Source organism: Pezoporus wallicus, unplaced genomic scaffold (genome assembly GCF_028554395.1).
Source record: "Pezoporus wallicus isolate ANWC-B61680 ecotype Strahan unplaced genomic scaffold, APGP_CSIRO_Pwel_v1 contig_7901, whole genome shotgun sequence".
NCBI lineage: Eukaryota > Metazoa > Chordata > Aves > Psittaciformes > Psittacidae > Pezoporus > Pezoporus wallicus.
The window spans coordinates 526,659-554,030 of record NW_026641041.1 but is presented as its reverse complement, the minus strand read 5'-3'; the positions used below and the strand labels follow the sequence as shown (position 1 = coordinate 554,030).

Below are 27,372 nucleotides of genomic sequence, written 5' to 3'. Positions count from 1 at the left end.
TCACCTGAAATATTACTTCCTAAGAGCTTGAGGCTGGAGAAAATCAGTTGGTGTTCACAGAGCTTATGCTGTTTTACAGCAGCTAAGAACTGGGCTCTTAAGCCAGCTAAAATGAAACTCGGAAATCTTCTTTGGCAGGTTGTACTCTCAAAGACTGTGGGTATTTCTAAAGTAGTGTATAGTTTGTGTTTTTTTAATGTTCTGTGCCCGGTTTTCATCCTCTTATTCCATCAATACCAAGCTTAGACTAAGCTAATGTAAATAAACTGCAGGATTTCTTTAAGTACTGTAAATGACTCGTAGTGCAGAGTTTTATGTGCGCTTTTTAAGTCGACTTTAGCAGGCCATTAATTATGCAGGGGTGACGTTAGCATAAGTAACTAGTCAGCAATAAATGTCAATTAAATATTCTATTAACATAGTAGGCAGCTTCATGCATTGGCATAGAACATTTAGCAGATTACACTTAATGAGCATATTAAAAATAACATTTTTTTTTTTGCTTTGCTCTCCTAATGATGGCAGCAGAGAGGAGAGGAGGGGAGGTAAAAATTACTCCAGCTTTGGATGAAGAGCTGGGGGGTGTTTGGGCTGAATTTTGCCCTAGTAGGAGCCATGTCATAGAATCATAGAATGATTTGGATTGGAAAGGACCTTAAGATTATCCAGTTCCAACCCTCTGCCATGGGCAGGGACACCTCACACTAGACCGTGTCAGGGATGCCAGGGATAGAGCATTTACCACTTCTCTGGGCACCCTGTGCCAGTGCCTCACCACCCTCACAGTAGAGAACTTCCTTATATCTAACCAGAACTTCCCCTGCCATAAGTGATGAAGGCTATCAAGGGAAAAAATCAATGTTTGTTTAAACATAGATCCTTTTGTGTCACAATTATTGGGAATGTGGTGGAGGTGGTCCTTAGGGAACATACCTATCCTGAGGCTCACAGCCTTGGCTCTGCAGTGATCCATGGCCATGGGGTACTATTAGGCTTTCTGCTAAGGGAAGATTTCCCCTAGGGTGAAGCCTCATCAGTTCGGGTCACTCGTTGTGCTTCTCGAGTTTTTGGTGGAACTGTCTTAGAGTGAGTGTTCTTCCTCTTCACAGAAATCATAAATGCAAAGTCTCTCTGCTTTGTTCTCTTCAGTATTTTCATTTGGCGAAAACTAGTTTGTTTTTTCCCCTCAAAAATGTCAGGACAGTTGTTTCTGGGATTAAATACTCAAAACGTTGACTTGAGTTGCACCGATGCCTTATAGGATTCATATGTGGGTTCTGGTCCCTTTGGGTGGGTTAGACTTTCTCTCATGAGGGATCTGGTCTTTCCTTGTGGAGTCATCCTGAGATGTCTTCTATGAAGACTTCTTGTGCCTGGGGAACCCAGCCATTGCTGAGGATCAGGTATTTGGAAAAGCCAAAGCTGTACAGGATGGTTTAGGTTTCCAGTAAAAAAACAACCCCAAAGCTTGCACATGAAGTAGGCTCTGTTTATTAAAAGCAAGAAAAGAACACACTTTAATCAAAACCTAATTTTCCAGTAAGAAGCTGTTTCAGCAGAAAAGCAGCCGGCAAGCCTCATTTCCAGGGACAGCAACATCTGCTTGTGCTGTATTTATATTTATTTATTTATTCTCACAAGCAAATGGAATAAGGGAAACAGGAACAGGCCTGACCAGACAGCGGTGGTCCAACGAGACAGGGATGAACTCAGTGATGAGGCACCCTGCAATGCACCCAAAGTGCCTGTTCAGCATGTGTTTTAGGGTGTTTTTAATTATTTAGAATTAGGTGGGTAAAGCAGATTTAGCTCACACCAGGGTTAAGTATCAGTGCAACTTCATAGAGAGGTGACAGTTTCACTGATGCAATTGTACCTGCACACTCCTAATGCAAGTCCTGGATTTTTTTCACTTATGGTTGGAAAGTACTTGCTTTTAGAAGTGTAACCTATCCTTGTTCCTGTACTGGACTGAGCTATGTAGTCATTAAACCTAGTAAAACAGTATTACAGAGTTCTACAACAAACACTGAGGATAATATAGCACTGTTTATGCTAGTGTGTTATTAGCTCAACTTGGAGCATGGGTTTAATCTGTAGGTTGGCTGATGGCCAAGGAAGGGTTCAAGAAGGGGTTTCAGTGACGGGTTGAAGTTTGATAACAAATAACTTGGACATACCAATACTGAAATGAATGTGCTTTCTGACTGCCTTTCCCTTGCTTGGGTGGACTATCTGTGTCCTGACTTCTTTTTCCATGTATTGTGACTGGTACGTGGTGCCTTCCTCCATAAATGAATGATGTTGCTATCAGGAACGCTGTAAAGCAGCAGTATGGTTTGCAGTACTGTCACGGTCCCTTTTGGGTGGTACAGGGAAAGCTGAACTATGAATCTGTTATGGTTAAAGCAGCAGCACCTTGTGTACAAGCAACAGTGGATTCAGGCTTATTGCAATGAAAACTGAAAGCCTTATCCTTTTACGAACAATCTGGAGGGGGAGTGGAGGTGTGGAAAAGAAAAGCAGTGATTTTTGTGGACTTTGAGTTATAAATATATCCTGAGTGAAACCAATAGTGTGGAGCTTTATGAAAGCTTTAATGAATAAATAAATATTTCATGCCCACATGGTGCTTCTTCAGGAACGTGTGCTGTCGGTAGAAAGCAATAAACAAAGAACCTCCTTCAGGGTTTGTTTGGGCTTTTAAATTAAACTAATTTAATCAACTTTTTCAGTCAAGCTTGATATTAGTTCATTTCTGTACATAGCTGTGTACTCGGATCTGTTTGTTTTCTCCTGATACCTGTTCTCCTGTATAGAAGGTGCTTGAATATCAAGGAATGATTTGTTTCATCCTTCTTCTGTGGTGTGCATCTGCTGTTTCAAGGCACAGAGCACGGATTTCCTCCTTATCCAGCAGCTTGAGGAGCCAGCCATCCTTTACCATCATAGCTGTAGGTGTTACGGGACCCCAGCTGAGGTTTGCATTATCCGGCAGGGAGATCACTTGAGCATGTGGGTCATTTCTGAATGTAAACTAGTAGGCATCTTTTGGGTTTTGGAAGACTTCAGTACCCAGTTTGGTACTGCTTGAAGGACTAGAACTAGCCAGAAGTGAGAAGTGCCATGGAGTCTGGCCCCATGTGGGCAGAGGTGCTTGCACACTTACGCACTGGATTGCAGAGATTTATACAGAGAGATTAAAATGTTCCTCAAGCTCAGGCTATTGGCAAAGCTGGAGCTCAGGCGTGCTGGTGCTGTTGCTTAATGGCTGTCTGTGATAACAAATGACCAGGATGTGTATTAGCTCTGTGCTCCATGTCTTTGCAATACTTTAAAAAGAAGTCCTGAGAGACCTGATTTTTCCTTGGGAACAGCAGGGCTGAAGCCAATTGATTCTTTCACAGCTGGACCATGCACGTAAGGAGCAAATAAAGCACAGTAGGGAGGTAAAAGCAAGGTTGATCAGAGAGGTAGAGCTAACTTTGGGAAAGCATCTACTGAAGGCAGGGCTGCTCAATGAGCTAGGATCAGCCCAAACTTGGATACTGATGCACCTTTGTGCAGGGGTGGTGGGGTTGGGACCAAGTGCATGGAATGGGGCATGTCTCATCTTTGTTTGCCATGAAAAGGAGTAGAAGTACTTCCTGTTCTTTAGTTGTATCTTTTTTTTCCCACTTCAATCATTGATCTGGAGCCAGTAGTTTGTGCAGTGGTCAGCTTTGGGAACTGGAATTTATCCCTCTTGGCTGAATGAAGTACATCACCATGGAGTTTGTGTCACCGTATGGCAGTGGCAAAAAAAGAGGGGTTGTGTTAGAAACTGAGGAAACTTGGTTTGCCCAAACCCATGTAGACTTATATTTAATTTATTTTTTAGTGTTATAAGGCAATGTGTGAGATTGTGTCTGTGTAGATGAAAGCCCAAGCCCTTTGCACAGCAAAAAGGTTCAACATTGGTGAAGAATGATGAAGCAAAACTCCTTGCAGTAGTGCTGAGCTTCAATAGTTGACTGATCAGCCCGAAGTTCTGCAAGGAAAGAACATTTCAGTGGGACTTAAGCTCCGTTAAGGATGCTCGAAGGGCTAAAGATGAGCAGTTGAGACCCCACGACTTTGCCTTCTGCTGCTTACAATTCTGATCACAGCCTGCAGGATAACCCTGCAGACGCTGCTGTGACTAAACCATTGGTTTCGGACCTGACACTTAGTACAAGTTGCTTTTTAGGAGTAGGTGAAACAGGGTGGATTTTCAGAAGGTACCTTGGAGACCGTTACAGGTGATGATTGTTGCAAAACCCGCCTTCCGTCCATTGCACAGAACAGCAAAATCTGATTCCCAAGACATTTAAGTGCTAAGGGAGGGAAAGATGTAAGTTATTGTACAATTAAAGTCCCAGCGAGGCTCCTAATAAAAAAATGTGATTGAGGAGTCAGTAACATGGAAGAACTGGTACTTTTGCTCTGTGTTGAGCAACCATTTAACATCAGCTATCTATTTAATGGAGACCATGTGAACAGAACAAAATGCAGAACAGTTGAGAATCTGTTCAACTGTCAAGCAGAGTAATTACAGCCCCATTTGTAGACTTGTAGCCATTGAGGAGACGACAAGGATTATTCAAGGAAATACCCCTGAAGTGTTCACCTCCCTCATGATTCTGGAGATCTGCACCTTGAATATACATCAGTGACCATCCAGAATTGTTCTTCCACACTCACACCACCGCATGGAACATGTGCTCTGAAGCAGTGGAAGGCCCAGAAGCCATAGGAAAATGAGTGCCTTGACCCTGAAAGCATAACAGTGTATGCAAACCACCCTTTTTCTGACATAGTCAACTTGACTAATGTCCTGCTGAATGAGTTTTTTAATAAAATGTTCTTTAAAATGATCAGTTTGAGAGATTTTAAGTAGCTATTTGTGGTAATTACACATAATTTCCCTTCCCCAGTCTCCCATAATTTCCCCCCAAGGAGTTTTAGAACAGAAATGCCATCTCAGTTAGAAGACTAGGCCTAGGTAGTTAATATATGTGGTGATATAATAAGTAAAACATTGACTGACTTAAATAATCATCACTGGGGACATCTGTGGAGACTTAAAAAAAACCCTACCGTTCATATTCCAAGTTAGGCACAGTTTTGGGTCTTTGTATCAAAGAAGGAGGTGACTTTCTGTGCATTGGTGTAAGAGCTGGGAAGGTAAATAGAAGGGTAAATAGCACAAGGGACTTCATCCATCACATGCTGAAGTTGGTGTCCACATTTCTTCAATGGACCTTTTTTGATCAGACTAAATCGTATCTATTAGAACTGAGAGGATTTTCTGTGCTCTTTTGGGCCAAGGACAAGCCAGGATATCTAATGTCGTGTCTCCAGCAGAGCATTCCTTTAGATACACCTAGGGACACCTCAGATTTTGCTTGTGAAGAGCATGTATATAGCAGACTCAGGAAGCTGCTAGTGGCAGATGCAAGCACCAGCATGATCCCGAGCCAGCTGTGACTTGCACTGGATTTTTCCCTCATTACACATGATAATGTGGGCTCCCAGTCACTATGGAAGGGTTTGCTTCCTGAGGCAGACCATATGCTCCTGGAGCCCACGGACATAGCTGTTACGCAGTGTAGAGGTTTAAGTAATGCTCTTATAATGCATTTTCCTGATAATAGTTAAATCCCAATTCCTGTAACCCATATTCCAAATTATGGGTCAGTTCTGGCCCTTTTACATGACATTGGAAAGCTTTAGCTCTGAATACCCACATGATTTGTTTCCGGATCTGTTTGTGTGCTCTCTCATATCTGTTTGATTTTGGTCACAAAAGAAAAAATGAAACCAAGAAACCAACAAGCATATAGGCTTAAGGACATGTTGAAACCCTTCCTGATTGATGGTTTATTTTGTGTTGTGAGGCAGGGCATCCATCTCCTGCATTTGTAGCAAAAAAAAAAAGATTTTTCCAACTCTCTCGCTGTTGGGAATGGATAAAGAAATGAGAGGAAAGTCAGAACTTTAAGGTTGTGCTGTAAAGACGCAGCTACTTCCTAAAGTGCTGGAGTTAATCTAGAGCATGCATCCATGGAAGACTTTGCCAAACTCCGGAAGCCATCCTGCTATGTATGCTGCACATTTACTGAAGAAGCTCTGCCATGGTCTAGTGTGAGGCATCCCTGCCCATGGCAGGGGGCTGGAACTGGGTGACCTGAAGGTCCTTTCCAAGCCAAACTGTTATGTGATTCTATGAGGAGTATAGAGCCTATAGAAAGGGAAATGCTATAATCCTCCCATGCTGAACAGCCCTAGGAAGGTCACTGAAGAGTCCCTGCGCATGTGAAGTATCTACACTATGAGCATTTGACTACTACCTGTTCTACAGGGTCTTGCTTTGCTTTTAGCCATTCTGCTGCTGTTCTTGAGCCTGGACCTCAGTGGGTGGCTCCACTTGGAAAGCCTCTTTCTGTAGAACAGCTACAGAATTTTTTTAGAAACACAAAAAACTTGGGGGAAACATTGTGATGAGGATGAGATTAATTGGTCACAAACCAGCTGAATGAACCATGGCTCTGCACTAAGATTTGGGAGCCTTTAATTTCTAAGTGAAGGCATTTGGGTTCCATCACAGCATCATCATCTCCAGTCAACTTGATGCAGAGTGATGGAGAAGCTGAAGTTTTAGAATTCAAAGGAGGTTTGCAGCACTGTGGAAAAGCTGCTGGCATTTCAAGTCCTGTAACACTCTGTTATTCTCATTGCAGATGATCCTTTGCATAATGTTCCACGTTGATCTCTGATTCAAATCTAAACTCTTCAAAGTCTGGGGGCTGGTTTTGATCCTGGGATTTATAGTTCAAGCCCTTTTCTAGTTTCAAGTGAAGAAAACACATGTTTAACAAGTGCAGAATGAGCCTTGATGGAGTATTTCTTTGATGGTGTCGCAATGATGATGATTATGAATTTACACCTTGTGCATAGGATGTTAAGCACCTCATGGGGCTTGGCTGTGCTTAGACTGTACCATTAATTTTGGGAAGAATGCATGATGAATGTTCATAAGGCCCTCTAGGTTCTGATTTGTGGTACTAGCATCACACAGCCGAGAGGCTCCAAAGTGATTAAATGGGATTTGATCATTAGAAGCTGGCACTGCAATTCTGATTAATTACACACTGCACTGCAAAGTGTGAAATTAGTTTGTTTGCTTTTATTTATTCTCTCTTAAACACGTTTCTGCTTCGTGGGCTGTCAGAAGGTGAAGTCCTGGTGAATGAGGCTTTGTGGCTCTTTCCATGGTAATTTGGGGTTGTGCTGGCTCACTCTTGGGTCATGGGGATGATTAGATTGCCAGTTCTGTCTATGCTCTGCATGTGAGCAGTGAGATTTAGGGACAGCCATGGGCCAATCCTTAAATTAGACCTAGTGCATCCTGCTTTACTGTCTGTCCCTTGCAGCACTGTTCCTCACCAACTTGGCCATCATGGCACCAGTGTCCTGTCCGACATGGTCTCCCTCTGTCTCTTGTTTCTGAGATGCTTCTTTGTCTTTGTGTTGGGTTTTCAGGCTGAAATGAGTAATGGCCTGCTTTTTCTTTCAAATCACTGCTTCTGTCTTCAAAAGAAGGCACGGTTTGAGACTTCCAGTTTTACCTGCCATGGCACCAATAATTTCAGATAATGTGAGACTAGATGCATACATTTTATAAACGGGTGTAGCTGTTGGGTAAGATGAATCTAGATTTATAGCATCAGCCAAAGGCAGAAAAAGTAAGAAACTGTGATTTTGGCTATTCTCTGTTCATGTATGTCTGAATTTGTTTGCAGGAAAATAAAACTTTAAGCATTGACCAAAGCTTCCATCCTTTTTGTATTTTTAATTGGTGCTTCTCACTAGAGCTAAGAAAGAGCTGTCTTAGTGATCCTTCTGTAGTGTATTAAACAATATAATGCATAGAATAAACTGCCAGCATCATCCCCACTAATTCTGATCCTTCTGTAGAAGATGGAAAATGAAAAAACCAACAAATCCAGAATGTATTTATAATCATAGAATCATAGAATAGTTAGGGTTGGAAAGGACCTTAAGATCATCTAGTAGGTATCAGGTCCCTCTATGTATCTTGGATGTTTTGGTTGGAAAGGACCTTAAGATCATCTAGTAGGTATCAGGTCCCTCTATGTGTCTTGGATGTTTTGATCCTTTTGTTCATAGTGGGTATTTGCTGTAGACAGCATTGCCAGTTAAGAAAGGTAATTGTGCAGTGAACTGTTTTATGCTTTATGTAAGAACATTGTGCTGCAGTGAATTTGTTTCATTTTACAGAGCTGTCTCCAAAGAATAGCCTTCAGAAAGGGACCATAGGATTTAGAAGTGAGAAAGACACTTAGTATGTGAGATAATTGGATAGAGTTTGGAGGTGTGAGGTCAGATCCTTGGGCACAGTATTTATACTGCAGTGACATCCCCTTACAGAACAGCACATAAGTTTTAGATGTTGTTATGCCACAGAATCCATTTGGGACTGGCCTATGAGATCCCAAAGATACAGCATAAAAATGCCTCTTGTCTCTACTTGCAAAAGTGAGAGCGTTTGGCATTTGGGTCAGAATCAAGTAACCTCCAGACCTCCCTTCCTCCAGTAACTCCACTTTTGAGCACAGAAGAGATCTGGTGTGGTGCACTATTATGTGAAAGACCCCTATAGTAATTCATAACAACTATTGGCATGGTCCAAGTGAGTGCCCAACAGTAGTCAGAGCTACTAATTCAGGCTATGAAGCAAGCTGAGATGTTGTGCTTAGGGACGTGGTTTAGTGATGGACCTGGCAGCGTTAATTTAATACTTGGACTTGATGATCTTAAAAGTCTCTTCCAACCTAAATAATTCTATGATTCTGTATTGCAGTAGTTCTGGCTATGGTTGTGAATGCTAACTTGGATGGGGATTTATCCAGGATTTTGCATTTTGCTTTTGAGACATACCTTTCTCCTCTTTCTGCATCTCTGGGATGCAGGGAGCATATGTAGTTGCTATATGTAGGCTTTACCAGGGTGGATGTTGGGCAAGCAGCACACATACATTCTTCCTTATGTCTTTTGAAACTTTTAAATCAAGAATTAACAAAGGGTCTGTGCATCTCTTCCTACCTGCAACAGCAATTCTCTGTACCTGCAGGCATGACTAAATGCCTTCTTGATTTTCACCTGAATGTGTTATAGTTTGGAAGCAACTGCCTCTAAGTGCAATTTTGTACAGGTAACCTGGGGTATGTACCAGCGTCTTGTATAGGTGCGCTCATAACCTGTCTCCTGCAGTCACAGTCTGAGGTCTGTGACCTGCACACCTTGATTAAGATGCTGATTTTGCCTGGATAACAGAGTTCTTCCAATTTTATTCATTTATTTCTTTTATCTTTATGGGATAAAAATGGATTTAGAAGTACAATCAAAATAGCAGGTTTCCCCCCTCCCTGAATGATCCTGAACTGCTGATTTGACAAAGTGTTCATTAAGAATCTAGGGTCTGAAGATCAGGAGCTGGAGCTCTCATCGCTCATGATGCATCTCCTCTGAGCACTGAGCGTGGTGCTTAATGCAAGCTGAGGTAAAAATAATCAAGGCACATATAGGGAGGCTTGGGGTTAAGTGGTGGGAGCTGGAGTTTGGATGCTCATTTTCACAGTGAGCTGTCACCCTAATGGACATTGATACTAATGATGGAGGAACCCCTATGGTTTTATGGTTTGTTCAGAGCTTTCAGACGCTGGGCATCGCCTGGCTTTCAGAAATACCTTTCAGGAGCTCTGTGTGTGCACGTCTGAGACCATTTAATTCAGCCATTCCTGCTTAATTTCTGAGGCTGCTGTTGATAACAATAAAGTTTAGTTACCTCACACCTAGGATTGAATTGGGCAGTGAGCAGTGTTACTGCACTGCGTGAAGAGCGTACAATTTCTGTTTAGGTAAGAAATCTTGGAGAAGCAGAAACCACTTGCTCTGAGTAAAACACTGTGACCTTTGTAGTTATGCATCAGGTTTACTCCTAATTTAATGTATAGAAAACTGAGAATAAAATGGGCCCTTTTTTACTATTTTGGATGCTCTAACAAAAAAGCAGAGTAATCATAGAACCGCAGAGTGGTTTGGATTGGAAGGGACCTTGAAGCTCACCCAGTTCCATCCCCCTTGCCACGGGCAGGGACCCCTTCCACTAGAGCAGCTTGCTCCAAGCCCCTGTGTCCAACCTGGCCTTGAACACTGCCAGGGATGGGGCAGCCACAGCTTCTCTGGGCACCCTGTGCCAGCGCCTCAGCACCCTCCCAGGGAAGAGCTTCTGCCTAAGAGCTCATCTCAGTCTCCCTTCTTTCAGTTTAAAGCCATTTCCCCTTGTCCTGTCACTACAAGCTCTTGTAAAAGCCCCTCTCCAGATAATCAGCCTTCATTGATGCCTGCAGATATGAGAACACATGACTGACCCAGTTAAAAATGTTTGGATCTGCAGGATCTCTTGCATTTCCAAGTAAGTTGCCAGGCAGCTGCTTTTCCAAATTCAGGGTGGTGTAATGGGGGTGTTTCTATTGTTTGGTACCTGCTCTGCATGACAAGGTTTCAGAGTTATGTTCCAGGAGAAGTTAATGTAAAAAAATAGATAAATAGGGTTTTGCAGGGTATGCTCTCTAAAAAGTTGGATGCTTCACCCTTGAATACCACCCTGTTGAGGCTGGATGGCTGCAGGTGACTTTGTGATGCCGAGGGACTGGGTGAATGATAAGGTTGCATCCCTGAAAGGCTGAGGGTAGAAAGAGATGAGTTCTTCTCACCTCTCTCCATCTACCCCCTGTGTCTTGCTCTCCCTCCTCCCCTGTTTTCATGCTCCCAAGGGAGAGCAGAGCTGCATCTTGGCGGTCCCTGGCTCTGTGGTGCTGCTTGTGCTTGCATGCCGTCTTCCTGCAGCAAACAGATGTGACAAGTGCAAATAGAGCCGATAAATTTGCTGCTGTTCTTTATCTACATAATCTGATTGCAATTGATAGATAACACCACCAAGACAGAGCAGAGCTGCTTCCCATTATCAACACACCTCTCCTTTTTTCCCCTTTTTTAAATAACCCAGTGGAAGTAGAGTATTGACATTAACTGAAGTGAGCTAATTAATCACAGTACTTATGAGTACATCATTTACTGCAGCTTGCATGCAGGATGGGTACCAGAGGCCGTTGTACTCAGTCAGCCAAGGCAGGCTGATCCAAGTTAGTAGCACACAAGTCATCATGCTGTTGGGATTTGTTAGGCAAATTTCTCTTCTGATCTTGAGCAGTTTAACTTGTAAGCAGAAGGCTGTAGCAGTGGGCTGTCAGGAAGAGTAGTGGGTTTGTGTCCATAATGTTGTGTTTGGGGTGAAGACACCTGAACCTGCTACATGGAAATGCCATGGTGACCTTCCTGCCAGTTACTTCTTGCTAGGCAAAGTGACTTGCAAGGTCTCCTGAGCTGCAGTGAGTTAATGGAGAGAATTAATGCAAGATCCAGCATGATTTAGGGGCTGTAGTGATAGGACAAGGGGTGATGGGTTCAAACTTAAACAGGGGAAGTTCTTTACTGTGAGGGTGGTGAGGCACTGGCGCAGGGTGCCCAGAGAAGTGCTAAATGCTCCATCCCTGGCAGTGTTCAAGGCCAGGTTGGACAGAGCCTTGAGTGACATGGTCTAGTGTGAGGTATCCCTCCCATGGCACGAGGTTGGAGCTGGATGATCTTAAGGTCCTTTCCAACCCAAACCAGTCTGTGATTCTGTGATTCAAAACAATAACTTTAATGGAGTAACATTGACTCACCCTGCCTGCACACACTGAGCAGGCACAGCATCCCACATCCATGTCCTTTTCTTCCTCCATCCATAGTTCCCACAGCTGGGTTGAAGACATTGCATAGGCCCAGAGCAAGCTTCAGGAAAGTAAAAGCAACTCCCAAACCACCTGCTGCTTTTTTACTATTGAAAGATAACAGTTAATTAAGAACTAGAGAAACCTGAGGGGAATAATGTGAAGGGCTCAAAGGATGTTAGGAAATCAAGTCTCCTGTGGACAGTGGGACAATTGTTTGCATGTGAACTTGTGTATTTTGACCAAGAGAATAGAAATGGATCACTTCTGTAAACCTTGAATGGCAGCAGGAAGGGTAACAGTCACATTATACTGAAATTCAGTGTAATTGCATAGAAGGGAATTCTTAAGGTGAGAACCTAACTCATATCTTCTTTGTTTTTACTTCTCTCTACATTTTCTAATCAAGGTTTCTCCTAAATCTTGCATGCAGAATTGGGTATGCAAGGATTAAATTGTATGCATTGGGTCAATGCCATAAAAAGTGCAGAACCAGTTGTCTTCTCTTAGAAACAGGATCAGGGTGTTTTGGGGTAGCCTGAAAAAACAGAGTGCCCCAAGTACTTTGAAGACGATTAAGAAATGATGCAGAATATTGTTGATTTTATGAAGAAACTCCTGTGGGTTAAACAAATAACATTAATTTGAAGATTAAGCATTTTCAGTTTTATTTACTAAAAAGTATTGAATAATAGTTATAAGAGCAAGTACATAATCGACTGCTTAAAGCAGCATGTAGCAGTGTACAAGGGCTACTCTAATACTTCCTCTAATATCTGTTTATTAGCCTCTTGTACATTAGTATCTATTGGGTCACGTTATACATAATATTTATAGGTGTCCCTGCCCATGGCAGGGGGTTTGGAACTAGATGATCTTATGGTCCTTTACAACCCTAGCTGTTCTGTGATTCTGTGTGCTGACTCCAGGAGTGTATTCTGAGGACATGTATTCTTTGATGGACTGTTGCTTATAACTTCTGTTTTCCCTGAAAATCTCCTATATATAATATTTAATTTGAAGGATTTCATATTTGAGACAAGTGTATAGAAGGTGATGCCGGAGCTGTGAAGTTGGTATCTCTTGATATTTATGGCTGCATTGTTAGGAAATCATATGAACAGCTTTTGATGCACATTTTTGTTCCTTTTTAACTGCATTTGCATTATTTTGTGATCCGATTCAAGTCGCAGAACTCTGTTGGTATGAGAACAGAAAACTGTTTGAAGCATTAAGTAAGAAGGTTGTTTGAAGATGTCTCCAGCCCCATTTGGCTTTTTCCAGGGAGCCCACAAATAATCCAAACCAAAGAGTCATTTGTATAGAAAATGCAGTTAAATCGCTTTTTAACAATGAATTTTTCATTTATTTTACTTTGGAAATGCCTAGTGGAGGGTCTGGTTTTGTAGTGTATGCAACGGAGGATGCTTCCTGCCCTGAAGGACTTGGGGAGGTTCAAAAGCAGCAGAGACACAGCCTGAGCCGTTTGCTTAGGGGCATGGGAGCAGGGGCAGCACTCACCTCCCCATCCTGCTTTCACATCCAGTCTGGTTCACAAGGACGTATGTAGTTCAGCAAGCTGAATGAAGTGTTTGGATTCAACCATTTTCTGTCAAAATACTGTTTTATCAAAATGGAAATATTTTGTGAGGATATGTCAGTTTTGACAAATTGTTTTGATGGGTGAAGTCTAAACAAATTGTTTTAGCATTCTATGTTATTTTGATATAAAGACATCTCATTTTGACTCTATCATTGAGACCTTTATAACATAGTTATAACATTTATTCATTGAGACTTTTATAACACATAAATATTGCATTAAATATGTGACAGCTTTAAAATAAAAAAAAAAATTACCAGTATTACAAATTTCTGTATTTTTTCAGTATGCTGTTTACCTTCTCAGAAACTGTATATCTTATCATATTACGACAGACTCATTTGGGTTAGAAGGGACCTTAAAGCTTATCCAGTTCCAGCCCCTTGCCATGGGCAGGGACACCTTCCACGAGAGCAGCTTGCTCCAAGCCCCTGTGTCCAACCTGGCCTTGAACACTGCCAGGGATGGGGCAGCCACAGCTTCTCTGGGCACCCTGTGCCAGCGCCTCAGCACCCTCCCAGGGAAGAGCTTCTGCCTAAGAGCTCAGCTCAGTCTCCCCTCTGGCAGGTTAAAGCCATTCCCCTTGGCCTGTCCCTACAGGCCCTTGTCCCAAGTCCCTCTCCAGCTTTCCTGCAGCCCCTTTAGGCACTGGAGCTGCTCTCAGGTCTCCCCTTCAGGAGCCTTCTCTTCTCCAGGCTGACCCAGCCCAGCTCTCAGCCTGGCCCCAGAGCAGAGCTGCTATAACCACTGGTCAGCTCCTCATCCATCCGCAGGTTATGGAGAGTGCCATCCTATCCTCATCTCCTGTGCCCATCCTTCTTGAAGAGCCTATTTCCCTCTATTCCAACACTCCAGTCATCGGAGCCATCTTACCACATCCAGATGATGCCAGTAAGATCATAGCCATACAGGCATGTGCATGTCTCTAACTCGTCTTGTTTATTCCCCATGCTACATGTGTTTACATAAAAGCATTTAGGTTGCCCCCATCTCCCTCCCCTCTTCTCCCCAGTGAAGCTAACTCACTGGCTAGATTGGCTGGCCCTCTCCGGGCTTTAAGCATCTCTTGCTGGCAGTGGCATTGAACTGGTAGAAGTGGGATGGATTGAGGTTCCTATCTCCAGCAAGTTTAACTTAGTATATCTTAAATATCTTAACAGCTGTATATAGACTTATGAACATCCTGAATCGCTTATTTAGAAAAGTTTTTTTTTTCTGAGATCTTGATACTTTAGTTTATTTCATAATAGAGTGACAAGAACTGCTCAGGTTCTTTCCAGCTGTGAATTCTCTTGTTAACTGTTTTTGTTCATTGCAGTCCTAGGAAGGAGTTAAATTTGTAATAATAATAGTTACCAAAAGCAGTGTTGTCACTTACCAGACTTATCCCAAAGATTTAAAATCCATTTAGAAAGCTGTTTAAGATGTTGTTCTTCACATAAGAGAAAATTGAAACTCTGTTTTTTAGAGGTTGATGGGGTCCAGTGGGGATTCTCCAGTAGAGGTGTCGACAGGTTGCTGGTGATCCTGCATTATTAACAGCAACCCAACATGAAAAGGATTTTTTGCTATATTTTTGCAAGTACAAAAAAGAGCAGAATTTGATATTATTGTCTTTGACCCTTTTACTGGTGGCAGCAGCTCAGGTCCTCTCAGACGGACTAGTTTAGGTTGTCCTTCTGCTTATAAGCTTGTACTCAGTACTCTCAAATGGTAAGGTAGATAGATGGGCATAAGTGTTCAGTCACGGATTGTGTATTATTTTGTATTATCATGCATTATTTTAAAGTAATCATAAAATCATAGAATGGTTTGGATTGGAAAGGACATGAAGATCATCCAGTTCCAATGCCCTGCCACGGGCAGGGAGACCTCACACTAGGCCGTGTTGCTCCAGCCCAATTCAACCTGGCTTTGAATGGCACACTACTTGCTTGTTGGTCCCTGATGGCTAGAAGCATTGCTCATCTTATGCCTTCCCTTTTGGCTGTGAAGGGCAAGGATATCCATGGGGTGTGTAAAGGTGTTTCTGAGAAGTAGCTTGTTTAGGTGCTGTATGCCAGTAAGGTAGTTGTGCTACTATTGGTTTGTTTTACTGAATACAACAGTTCAGATTTCTGAGTCTGGCTCTTGTCAGTCGAGTGGTTTTGGGGAAAAAAACCCACAATCATAAAAGGCAAAACCCCCAACCAGTGCATTGTCTTTCCATTGTCTTCGCAGTCTTTCCTATTTCAGAGGTTTTCCTGTGCTTTGCAGTGTGCTGTTCTTGCAAGAAAAGGGGAAAAAGAAAGAAAATGAGGATTTTCATCTAAATCCATGACCTGGGAGAAGTGGCTTTAAGAAAAACAGCAACTACTGGGAGACTAGATAAAAAGAATGTGTGATAATAGTATCTCATAGTCATTGAACGGAGCGCCTGTGACTCAGTGCTTTCATGGGACTGTAAATGTTCTTCTAATCTCTTATTTCTCTAGAGAGGCAGATAAATCTGAACCCATTAGGTGCTGTGGCTGAGGAAGAGCACAGAGATTTACAGGATCGCAGGGGCAGCCTGGGAGTGTGTGCTGGGAATGAAGCCACTGTCCTGGCTCTCAGGCATGTGGTTATTGGGATTACGGGGACACGGTGATGCAGGATGTGCAGCGCTGTCACCTTTTTCAGCTGCTGTTTGCATGGTGTCATGGTCAGCATGCACAGTGCAAAGGGAAAGGGCTGGTTTTGAGGAGCTGATGGTGAAAACTTGGTGCGCTGTGAGTGGCGCTAATGGCACTTTGCGCATCCTGCATCTGGTTGCAGCAGTGCCTGGACCAGAGCGGCTGTCATGGTGCCTGGGTTTGGAACAATCGAGTTCAGCCACAGCCTGGAGTTCTTTGCTTGGGAAAAATGAGATGAATGAGTAAAAGTGAGTAAATGGCAGGGAGTCGAAATGGGAGAGAGGAATGAGAGTCAGAGAGGCTGGGGACAGGGTGAATTGAGTAGAGAAAGAAGTGAGAAGAGTTATTATTATTTGGGGTGTGATCCACTTTTTGATGGAGTTCAGGCCTGGGAAAGGAGAGCTCAGCTTTATAACCTTTACCATGAGTTCTGTGGAAATAAATAGTCTTAATTTGGAAAGGCCTTTTTATTTCTATGATTCTAAATTAAGAATCTGCTGTAATACCTGCCAAACTAGAAGGTGCTCTCTGAAATAAGTACCTTTCATTGAATGAGGTAGGAGGGCTTCGCATTTTCTTTCAGGAGACAAAGGTAGTGTGCTGCAGAGATTGCAGCAGAATGAGGATACTTGGTTTTTACTTTGCTTAGCCTCAACCCACCTTGTGCTAAGTCTGAGGTTTGCTGCACTACAACTGCTCCTCAGGAACTGGGGAGAGAAATGTGGGATCTTTCTCAGGTCTTTCTGTAGGTCCAGATGGATTTTCCTCTCTGTGCAGTTGCTCCTGCATGAGTGCAATCTGCAGCAGAGCTATTGGCTCTGATATGGATACACGTCGGCCCAGAAGTGTGCATATCTGGCCTCTGTTTTGGGATGCTTTTCTCTGAGGCAGGTGGTTCTGTGGCACTTTTATGGCAGGAAGATGCTTTAAAGCCTTTGGCCTTGAAGCTGCAGAGGTGTGAAAACAGCCCACCCATGCTGGCTCCAAGATGAACTGAGCCTGATCCAAAGGAAACGGGCACATCTGCGTACACATGCTGCAGCTCCAAATGGGGCTGTGGTGTTGCCTGCTAAACCTGGAAAGAAAAGCACTTATCAGAGCATTGGTGTGCTGGGAGCATTGCTTTGTGTGCTGCCTGCCTTATGTTTGGGCTGTACTGTGTCTAATCTGGTGCAAGCTCTGACCAGTACTTTTTCCATGGTGTGAGTGTTGCTAATACCTGTTTCTTCTCTTGATTACCAAGTGTTTAATCATTCAGTTCAGGCCTTTGCATCAGTAGGATCACTAAACTGAGTCTTTTTTTCTGGTACCGTGTCTCTGCTTCTCTTATTTCCTCTCACTGTGATAAGTTGGATGGTGGTTGGCTCCCAGGGTCTCAGACCATTGCACAATCTTAGATCAGTCCACTGTGCACAGTGGACCCTATGCAGGACTATGGGACTGGTGCTAAGATGGGTGTGTTGCACATAGCAATACTGGTACTCTAACTCAATCTCTGTCCTCAAGGAGCATCTAAGCCTCATGCTCTAGAGGACCAGTGAGTGTGATGATGTTACTGTTGTCTTGGTGAAGCCTGCCATCAATGCTTAGGATATAATTTCCAAAGTAGCTTCAATGTAACTAGGATATTTAAAATGCTTTTTTGTCATTTGGCTTATTTGAAGTCCTGCTGTAGTGTGGCTGATAGTCCCATTACAAAGAATGAGGGATGTTTTCTCCTATGCCAACCAGGCAGAAGTACCAGGGGCTTTCTTATTAAGAATATTTCTTGCTACCTTTTGAGTCTGTGCAGTTCAGTAAGAGTTGGGGTGGCATGAATTAGGTGACATCAATCTTGTGCATGTAAATTACTGCTTGTGCTCATCATACTTTTTGTGTTTGGAGGGGCTTTGTCAGAGTATTTGCACTTGAAGGTTTGAAGGACCTCTGTGGCTTTTGTAGGAGGACCTACCTCCCTGCATGGTTCTCTTTGAAAGGATTTGATGAGGAGGTTTCTTTTCCTTTAATTCTTGTGCATTTCCCCTTTCCTGTTATGGTGCTGCAGATGTTAACTGAATTAACTGAGATCCTGGATGTGCATTCAGCTTGACAGGTTGTAGATAAGCAGAGTTTACAGGGGTTTTCTGGGAAGATAGAGCCATTGAAAAGTGGAGAAAACATGGATATCTGTGATAACTGTGATATCTGTCTATGGATATCTAGAGCCCTATGGACCACTGGTGACACACTGAGGTTATTTAAGGAAGGAAAAATTGTTTTGAAAGTGACAATACTAGTCGAGCTGTCCACCTTCCCATACCACCAGTCGGCCAGCCAGCTGCAGGTGGGCTCTGAAAGCAGAGCTCTTCCAGCCTCTGTGCAGTAGAAGAGGTTCAGTTGGGTCTTTTCCTGTAGCTAACCATGTGAACTGGCCATTGAAAATCAGTGCTTCAGTTTGCAGGTACTGAGCCTGATACTCCAGATTCACCAGCGAATGCTTAGGTTGGGCGCCCTTGCATTACACTATTCTGATTTACCCAGCAGGTTTTCCTTAGTTTGAATATTCTTGTTTAACATTTTGCTTGGTCCTTGAAGGATTTTGCAGATACTGTGATGATCCAGATTCACTTCATTACTACTGAAAATTAACATTTGCATTGCAGTGACTTAAACTGTAGTACTGAGAAGGACGGTTGCATTTTACAGACACAAGAGAAGGTGCAGATCCCTGTTCCTAAAACTTCCAATGCAGTCTGTTCTCTCCTGGAGGTTTTCGGAGTCCCTTTATCTACACTGCAAAAGAAGACCAAAATAAGGTCACTGTGGCAATTTTGGACTCTGGAAGCCTGTAATCCAGATTTGAATGAGGGAGAGGAGCCATCTTATTTGGGTGTCAAAAATGGTGAGGTGCAAGCCTTTTAAAAAGGGAAAGGTTTTTTTTTGTGGGTTTTTGTGTGAGGCATTAGAGGGGGAACTGACTGACAGCAAGATCTGTGAATTGGGCACCGTTAAGACATCTCAAATCAGGCATCTGGAAATGAAGCCCCCTGAAATCTGTTGTCAACTCTGAAAATCCCGTTTCCCCCACTCTCCTGCCAGCTTTGAAAGTTCGAACCGTGTTCTTTTTATCACATTTGTCATTCTTTAGTAATGAAGCTCTGGCATTCAGAATTTGGCTGACAACTTTTTGGGTAGGAGCCAAAATGAAGTTCAACTTGCACCTTTCTCTGATGCACCAAGTGCTGTTCGCAGCGAGAGGCAGAAGTCTGAACTAGAGGGACTGCAGCCGCCTTCATTACAGCAATTACTGTCTTCTCACTGTTGCCAAAATCAAGCTTGTTTTCTTTATCCTAATGTAAGTGGACAGACCTGATGAGGTGTATGCAACAGGAATGTTGAGAGAGAAAGTGTCATGTATAAACCATTTCTTCTCAGGCTGCTCTGTCATCTTAAATAATGTAAAGCTCATAAGCCTCCTGGAAATCTTGCAAAAATCAGTGCTACAAAAGACTTAGAGGCTTGGGTCCAGCACTTTTAGGGTTTTCTAATTTTAAATACATTTATATGTACTTTTAAAGTCATTTAGGTCTATAAACTGGATGTATAGTTCAATGACGCTGAGAGAACTGGCTTTTGGGAAGGAGCATAACTCAGCAATGAAGTCTGATGCAAGATCTGCTGGGCACAGCTTCTGTGTGTGTTCATGGCCAAATGTATGGATTGCGTAAGGTAATTAGGATAGAAATTTATCATGGGCCAGTGTCCAAGTGTGCTAAGTGCCTGTGCTGGATAGAAGCCCAGCGCTGTTGTGCCAGTTTATATGGCAAAGTCGCATAACTGTCCTTGGGCAAACGCAGCGCTCCCTCTTTGCGTTTCTTTAGTTCAGTGTTTGGCAGCAGATGGCTTGAGGATGCGTTGTGAGAAGGCTCAGGTTTGGTAACGGTAGCAATATTTGTGCCCACACTGCTGTTGCGTTTGCAGTCTGAAGTCCTCCTGCTCTAACCACTGAGATGGCACCTTCTTGGAGGTTCACAGCGTCAGGTTCTGCATTGCTGGGGCAGTGCAGTAGCTGAAACCCATCTCTGGGAAGGACTGAGAAGTCGCAGTCACTGAGCTTTGAAAACATTTAGAAATCCCACCCTGATGTGTGTGAAAGTGAATGGATTGCTCCTGGTTGACTGATGCGGTGTTTCCCTGAAGCATGGAGCAAAGGACTCTGCTTCCTTTGAGCAAACCATGAGGGCTGCTATCATTTAATTATTATGGACCTATGCTGATTAATTGCAGCCCTTCTTGGACTGCCCTGTGGGGTGATGGTCTCTAAAACATCCAATGTCTGAAAGAGCCTACAAGGATGCGGTAAAGGGACCCTTCATTGGGGACTGTAGCAACAGGACAAGGGGTGATGGGCTCAAGCTGAAACAGAGGAAGTTCAGGTTAGATAGAAGAAAGAAGTTCTTCCCTGTGAGGGTGCTGAGGTGCTGGCACAGAGTGCCCAGAGAAGTGGTGAATGCTCCATCCCTGGCAGTGTTCAAGGCCAGGTTGGACAGAGCCTTGGGTGACATGGTCTAGTGTGAGGTGTCCCTGCCCGTGGCTTGGAGTTGGAACTGGATGATGTTAAGATCCTGTGCAACCCAAACCATCCTATGATTCTATGATTCTATCCAGTTGTTTGTTCAGAGGAAATATTTTAGTTTTCAAATGCATGTGATTTTTCCCTTCTAAGGGTGTTGCTGTGTTAGCAGTGTTACTATATCACTGTTGGCTATCCCACACATAAGAGTTTTGGGGGAGAGAAAAACGTTTCTGGTGTTATTTAATTCCCATTTACAGGCAGGGGGAATCAAAATCTGGTGGCTGGGTTTCTGGTTGCAAATGCACGATGTATTCGAAGAATCATCTGTATCTCTGAAGCTGAAATTTGCTGAATTGCCTTTTGGTACCTGATGACTTTTCCTGATTTCAACAGAATTTGAATCCTGGAGACAGCATGTATATTTTTCAGTTTAAATCTTGGAAACTGTGTGGATAAAGATCATGAAGTAACACAGGCTTCCAGTGTTTAGCTCAGAAATAAATCAAACTGTTTTGAAATGAAATAGATGTTCCCAGTAAATTCTGTAAGTCTTTCTTCTTGCAAGTGTATTGACTCAGCAGCTGACATATGATGTCCTCAGGGTTGATTTTTGCTTTGCTTTGTGGTGGAAAGCACCTGCAGTTTCTGTTGTCCTGTCCAGGAACTAAAAGTTTGCACAGCTTTATTTTTCTCAGAGTTCATTATTGAACGTACAAAGGGACTTTATAAATCACATTGAGCCTATGTGGTAAGCAGGAAACGAGCTGTTACACAAGCGGTGGCCAATTTTGAATGGGAGAGATGGAGATGATAAGTCAATGCTGTTGTAAATCACTGCCGGTGACTCCGGTGGAGCAACACCTCCCTTTATTTTGGGATGTAATGGGTTGCCTAAGAGAACTGAACAACAAACCAGCTTTTCTCATAGTCTGGAATACAATTGTATCTGAAACTGCAGAGCTGGCAAACCCTAAGGAGATGTTTCTGAGATACGTGTGCAAGTCCATTGCAGTCTGCTGTGCTCAGTATTGCTTTTCTTTCCTCCCCCTCTCCAGCAATCAAAGAGAAATACATGGACTGGACGGAGTTTCTCATACACGATTTGACTGGCGCCCGGACTGCACCTGCAAACTTACTGGAAGGCGTATGTATTAGATTGCAGTTTCTATCCACTATGGTGTTACAGTGTGCATGCTGCAGCAGTGTTCCCAACGTGCAGGGCTGTGTGCTTACAGCATCTGTGTGCCAGAAGCAGGCAAAATGATCCAGTGCTGGCCAAAATGTTGGTGGCAAGATTGTCTTGACTCTGCTGGTTTCTCCTCCTGATGCAGTGATGGGGAATTTGGTTTGCCTTCAGGCTGGAAGGTGGTGCTTAGAAAGTTGGGTGTTCAAAAAAGGCTGGGTGGGGAAGAAGAGCATGGAGGGAGTCTGTAGGAAAGAAGACACAGCCCTTCGGTGCCCAGTTAGATCCACCAAAGTGGTGACCTGAGCTTTCAAGACATGACACAGATTGGAGAGGGGACTCAATAGGTTCATGGGGAGCACTATCGGGTTTATGTATCCATGGAAATAGCTCCCCCAAGGGCATTCCTGCCACCTAAACACAACAGATATAGCAGGGAAGTGGGGTGAGATGACCTCAGTCAGTATGCAGGAGAGAAGGGTCTGTTTTTTTAGATGCATCCATATGGCCAAGAGCCCAGTCTGTGCATCATATTCACAGGGTGACTTGCACCATGTGCAGCCTCAGCATGCCTTGAGATCCCAGACAAAAAATCCTGCGTATTCACCTTGAAACCACAGGAGCAGGGCACCTTCTTCATAGGGACCTGCCCTATTTAATGTGGATGCTCTGTGGGCATTTGGGGAGGAGACAGTCTATCCTGCGGGAGATAATCCTCCCTGGCCCTCTGTATTTAGGCTGAGAGTGAAGGCACAGAGGTGGTTTACCTTTGTGTAAGCCCTTTGTTACCTCGTGTAAGCTTGCTTCCAAAAAGCCCATGTTGGCTTTTTGGTAGCAAGCACACATCAGGGCACTAGTTTTGATCATTTTGTCCCTGGTCAGAGGGACAGCCACAGCTGCATCCTTTTTCCACATGCCTGTGCAGTGCAAGCTGCACGACAGGGAGAATGAATAGTGTGCCATCAGGGATTCTTTTCCCCCAGTCTGTTATCTGAACAGCCCTCACACATCTAAAGTAATGCACGTCCTCAGGTCTGTCACATCCTCATTCATGGACCACTCCCAGGTGGCATATGCAGAAAGCTGGTGGTGTCCAACACCCATCTCCTGTATGCCAGTGCCATCACAAACCTCTCCATTCCCTTTCCACAGGCAGAGGGAAAAAAGGGCAGCCCCAGGCAGAAATACAGAGAGAGAGAAAACATTGCATTGGCTTGAAACAGTTTCTGACCCTTTTCTGGTGTTTGGTGTAATATATGTGCTTAGTGCTGTCTGTGTTGTGCAATGTGCAATGTGACCCCCTGTTGGCAGATTTGCTGTTCCTGAGTGCTGCAGATTGTTTCATAGTGCTAAATCAATACGTAGTGGTACTTCTATTTATCTAGTTTTCCATGCTAGCCATGCATCTAGAGAGTTCTTGCATGGTAAATGTTAATATTTCATGCAAGCCGTTAATTAATCTTAGCCATTCAGTTCTCGGGGGTAAATGACAAACCCATTGGCTTAAAATTTAGTACACAAATCAGAGAAGCAATAGGTGCTTTTATACAGCCAGGGATTTATTATAAGAAGTTAAATCATTGCGCCATCATTTCCTATTAAAGAATGTTTTGTTGCCATGAAGCAGTTGTATGAGAGGAGAAAAACCATTAAAGCAGATTTCTATTATATTATTAAATTCTGACACTGTGTTTTGCCATGAAATAGTACTTGAATACTACAGGTGCTTGTAGCTTACACTGTAGAGGAGTGGTTTATAATGGCAAATATATTGTTCTGAGAAATATCTATTAATCATAGAGCTGGTTAAAACTGTATACATGATAAGGTTTTAATTAATTTTAAGTACATTTTTTACCAAATTCTCACTGTGTAGCTGCAGATGTGAAAATTATTTGCATTTCAAGATTTTGAATGCTTTCAAAAATCAACAGGAAAAGCCCTCTGTTCTCTTTTTTTTCTACCCACCCCTAAAAAGAACCATCCTGGACTGACTCTGATTTACAGAATTCATATTTAAAAATATGCTGTGAGAGGTTTTATCAATTAAGTAGAAATGGGACAAACACTAAGAAAAAAAAAATCATGGAGTCATAGAATAGTTATGGATGGAAAACCTTGTTTTTAACATATTCTGCCTATGCTTAGCATCTCCTTTGGGACCTGTGCTCCCAGCTCTTGTGATGTTCTTTAGTCCTGCTCTTGAAGCCCTGGAATGAAGAAATTGCATAAGGGTTGGAACTTGTATATAAGAAAAAAGAAGAAAACTAACTGCAAAATAAACCCACTGAGCCCCAGAGGTATCGTTCTGCAAAGCATCTCATGGTTTTTTTAATGCCTGCGGTTGGCAGCTTTGCAGGTGTAAAGTTAAGCACATGTGTAAATGGTTGCAAAACTGGGATCACAGAAAGCACTATGTGCAAGCAAATAGCCTCAGTCACTGGGATTTCTTGGGCATGGTGGCTTGACCCAACAAACCCTGTGTGCTTTGATCCCAAGACCGTTTAACCTGGTGGGAGCCTGCCATTGGCTTTGGGCTTTGGATTAAGCACCATGGACTCTTGTCCATGGGGAATAATTTGCTTTATAGGAATAGAGCCTGTAGCAAATATATTCCTATTTGCCAACAGGAATGAGGCAAAGCCTTTGATGTGAAACATCAGCACATAGAGGGCAATTTCAGGGTCATGCCCAAAGAAGTCACCTTTTAGTTGTCCAGCCCTGTGATTGGTTCTTGTAGCTGCAATCAATGAGAATTTGGTTTTAAATCCTCCCTATAACTGGGCTTTGAGCTGTTCAGGAGCAACTTGAAGTGAATGTGCCTTATGAGCTGTTCCACCTTTTATTATTCTTTCTTTGTTGTTGTTGATGATGTCGGTTGAGAAATTAGCACAACTGTTGTTTTCTGTTTTACTTCTGAATTTGCACTTGGAAGACATTGGGTAAAATAGAAGAAGAACAGACTGTTTGCTGATCGCTTGGATGATGGTGTGAAAAACAAAAATAATCTTCTGCTGTCATCTGTTTCCTTGAGAAGTCTTCAAATAAAGTTTAAAATAAGGAGTTTTGCTTCTATTCAAACAGCCTCTGCGAGGAAAAAACCCTGTAGACCTCATTACAGTTGATTCCTTAATAGAGCTGCAGGATTCCCAGAATCCCTTTCAGTACTGGATAGTTAGTGTGGTTGAAAATGTTGGAGGAAGATTACGCCTTCGCTATGTGGGATTGGAGGAGACTGAATCCTATGACCAGTGGTTGTTTTACTTGGATTGCAGACTTCGACCAGTCGGTTGGTGTCAAGAGAATAAATACAGAATGGACCCACCTGCAGGTAAAGAGCCTCCTAAAATTACTAACCCTTTATGGCATTTACTGATGTTTTGAGATACTTGTGCAACCCATTTCTTCTTCTCCAGCATTCACATTGCTTTGACAGTAGTTTCTAGCTATAACACAGGTGCCATGTGAAAGCCATCTAAGGTGCCTTCAAAGTGAGTCAGGTAAACTCTGTTATGTATTTAATAAATTCTGTTTAGCTTAGCCTATTCGTGGAAGGAAGCAGTGTCCAATAAAAGCAGTTTTGTGCAGTTTTCTGCCCAGAAGCAGAGCTCAAGGATGTGCCTGCTTGCCCAGCCCTTTTCAATGGTGTGTTAGTGGCCAGGTTTTTCTGGCCATGCTGTAGGCATCTTGGTGGAAGCCTCACAGGGAGCCAGTCTTCTGCTGTCCAACTCATAGAATCAAGTCCTAGGTGACACCTCTCAGCATATACTAGACTCCTTTTGCTTTCCCTTCAACCAAAGACCTCTTCTGCCTGTGTCTTTCCATGGCTACACACATTTCTTTTGAGTAGCAGTAGACATCTGGGAAATTTCCCATGGGTGGAGAAAGTGTTTTGGGATGCTCATAGTCCCTCTTAACACAAGTTTTCCGTATTCTGCTGTAACACTGCTGTACAGCTACCAACTGAGACCTGCCTTGTATGTAACCAGACTGAAAGTGTGGTGAGGGTGGTGGGTTGGTCTGCCTGTCCATGTCAGCCCTACCCAGCAAGGGCTTTTGGGGTGTCTGTTGCTAGAAGAAAATACTCCTTTGAGTAAGGGTAGATGGGGTCTTCCAGCTTTCAAAAGATCACAGATTTTGTCCTGCCTTTTCTCCAAGGAAGTGAAGTCTTTGCAGTATGTCAGACCATATTCAACATCAGGAGGTTGCAGTTTGGAGAAGCTGAATTTAGTGTTTGAACCACCTTGGATGGAGAGAGATAGGGACTGCAGCTGAGCCAGTCTGGGGGCATAAATTGGAAGTCACAAGTCCAGGGGTAGGAGAAGGTCAAGTGACAGGAGGTTAAGTTTAAGAGTCAGGCAGAAGCAAGCTGAGACAGGAGGCTGGGCAAGAGCAGAGTCTGCTGGAATCACATTCCAGAAGGACTGGGTTTGGCAGGGCGAGAATGATGGCCAGGCTGGGTGTAGGGGAAAGCTAAGCATTACTAAGGTTTAGCAAGCAAGAGATATGGTGTAGGAACCACAGCACACAGTAGGGACACAGGGCTGCTTGAAACTTCCTGGGGAAATGCATGCAAAGGCATTCGCTGGCAGGTTCTGGAGCTGGCTTTCGAGATACGCTTGCATCCAGGCTATATCCCATTACAGTGGGGAATGACTGGGATGATGGATCTTCTCCACTACCCAATAATAGTGGTAAAAGCTTTGTGGAAGTTTCTGGGCAATTGGATTTCTCTCTACTTAGGGAGTTTGGCTCTGTTTTGGTAGGACTGGAGCTGGCTGAGTTGGTTGTCAAGTTGTTTGACTCGATTTCTCTTGGAGTTAGGGGTCTGGTTAAACATGACAGCTTAGACTGTTGCATGCATGGTCTTATTTCGGGCAGAAGGTGTGTACCATCTGTGTGTTTCATAAAGCTGTGGCTTATACTTGGGGCAACAAAGCTGTTGGCCATGTCTCGTGGAGCATGGTCCCCATTTCTACCTCCAATCTGGATGCCTCAGTTTACATTGAGATATAAGGTGCTTCCTTTGTTAATGTGCAGGCCTAGCAGGTCTATTCCACCTTTTCGGGAGCAAATGAACAACTTCTTCAGGTCTGTGCTTCATTTTCCTTGTGGTATGGGTGAATTTTTTCCATTGATGTCAAATGATAGCAGAAAGGTAGCCCTCCTTTGGGTAAATGTTTCTGATATGGGTTCTGTCTATTGCACCCCATTCAGAGTGGTTACTATGATATAAGCAATTGTGTTCACAAGTCTGTCTGGGTCTTGGGTCTAACGTGGGATCTTGGATGCTTTTTGGAAGCATGTGTTTTTCTTCACTAATCAGTAGGAATCAATGTTCCCCATCACTTCTAAATTAGATGCGAATGCTGGAGAGCATGAATATGACTCAGTCTGTTACTTTAGAAAGTATTTGTGTTCCAGAGAAACACTTTTTCATTGACTGTCTCTGAACTCTCCTGGCCTGTATAGGTTTGGTGGATCAATACAGAAATGGC

The 27,372-nt window shown here is 43.2% G+C and overlaps 1 protein-coding gene across 4 annotated transcripts in view; it reads left to right on the top strand.

The window, feature by feature from the left end:
* SFMBT2 (Scm like with four mbt domains 2) overlaps window positions 1–27,372 on the top strand; it is a 107,467-nt gene that overhangs the window by 26,505 nt on the left and 53,590 nt on the right. For 3 of the 4 annotated variants that reach the window (XM_057421898.1, XM_057421897.1, XM_057421896.1), the window contains exons 5-6: window positions 21,747–21,835; window positions 24,959–25,205. In XM_057421898.1, the coding sequence (XP_057277881.1) occupies window positions 21,747–21,835; window positions 24,959–25,205 (336 nt within the window). Of the gene's footprint in view, window positions 1–21,745; window positions 21,836–24,958; window positions 25,206–27,372 lie in introns of those variants that run through there. The other variant, XM_057421899.1, reaches the window with a different exon arrangement.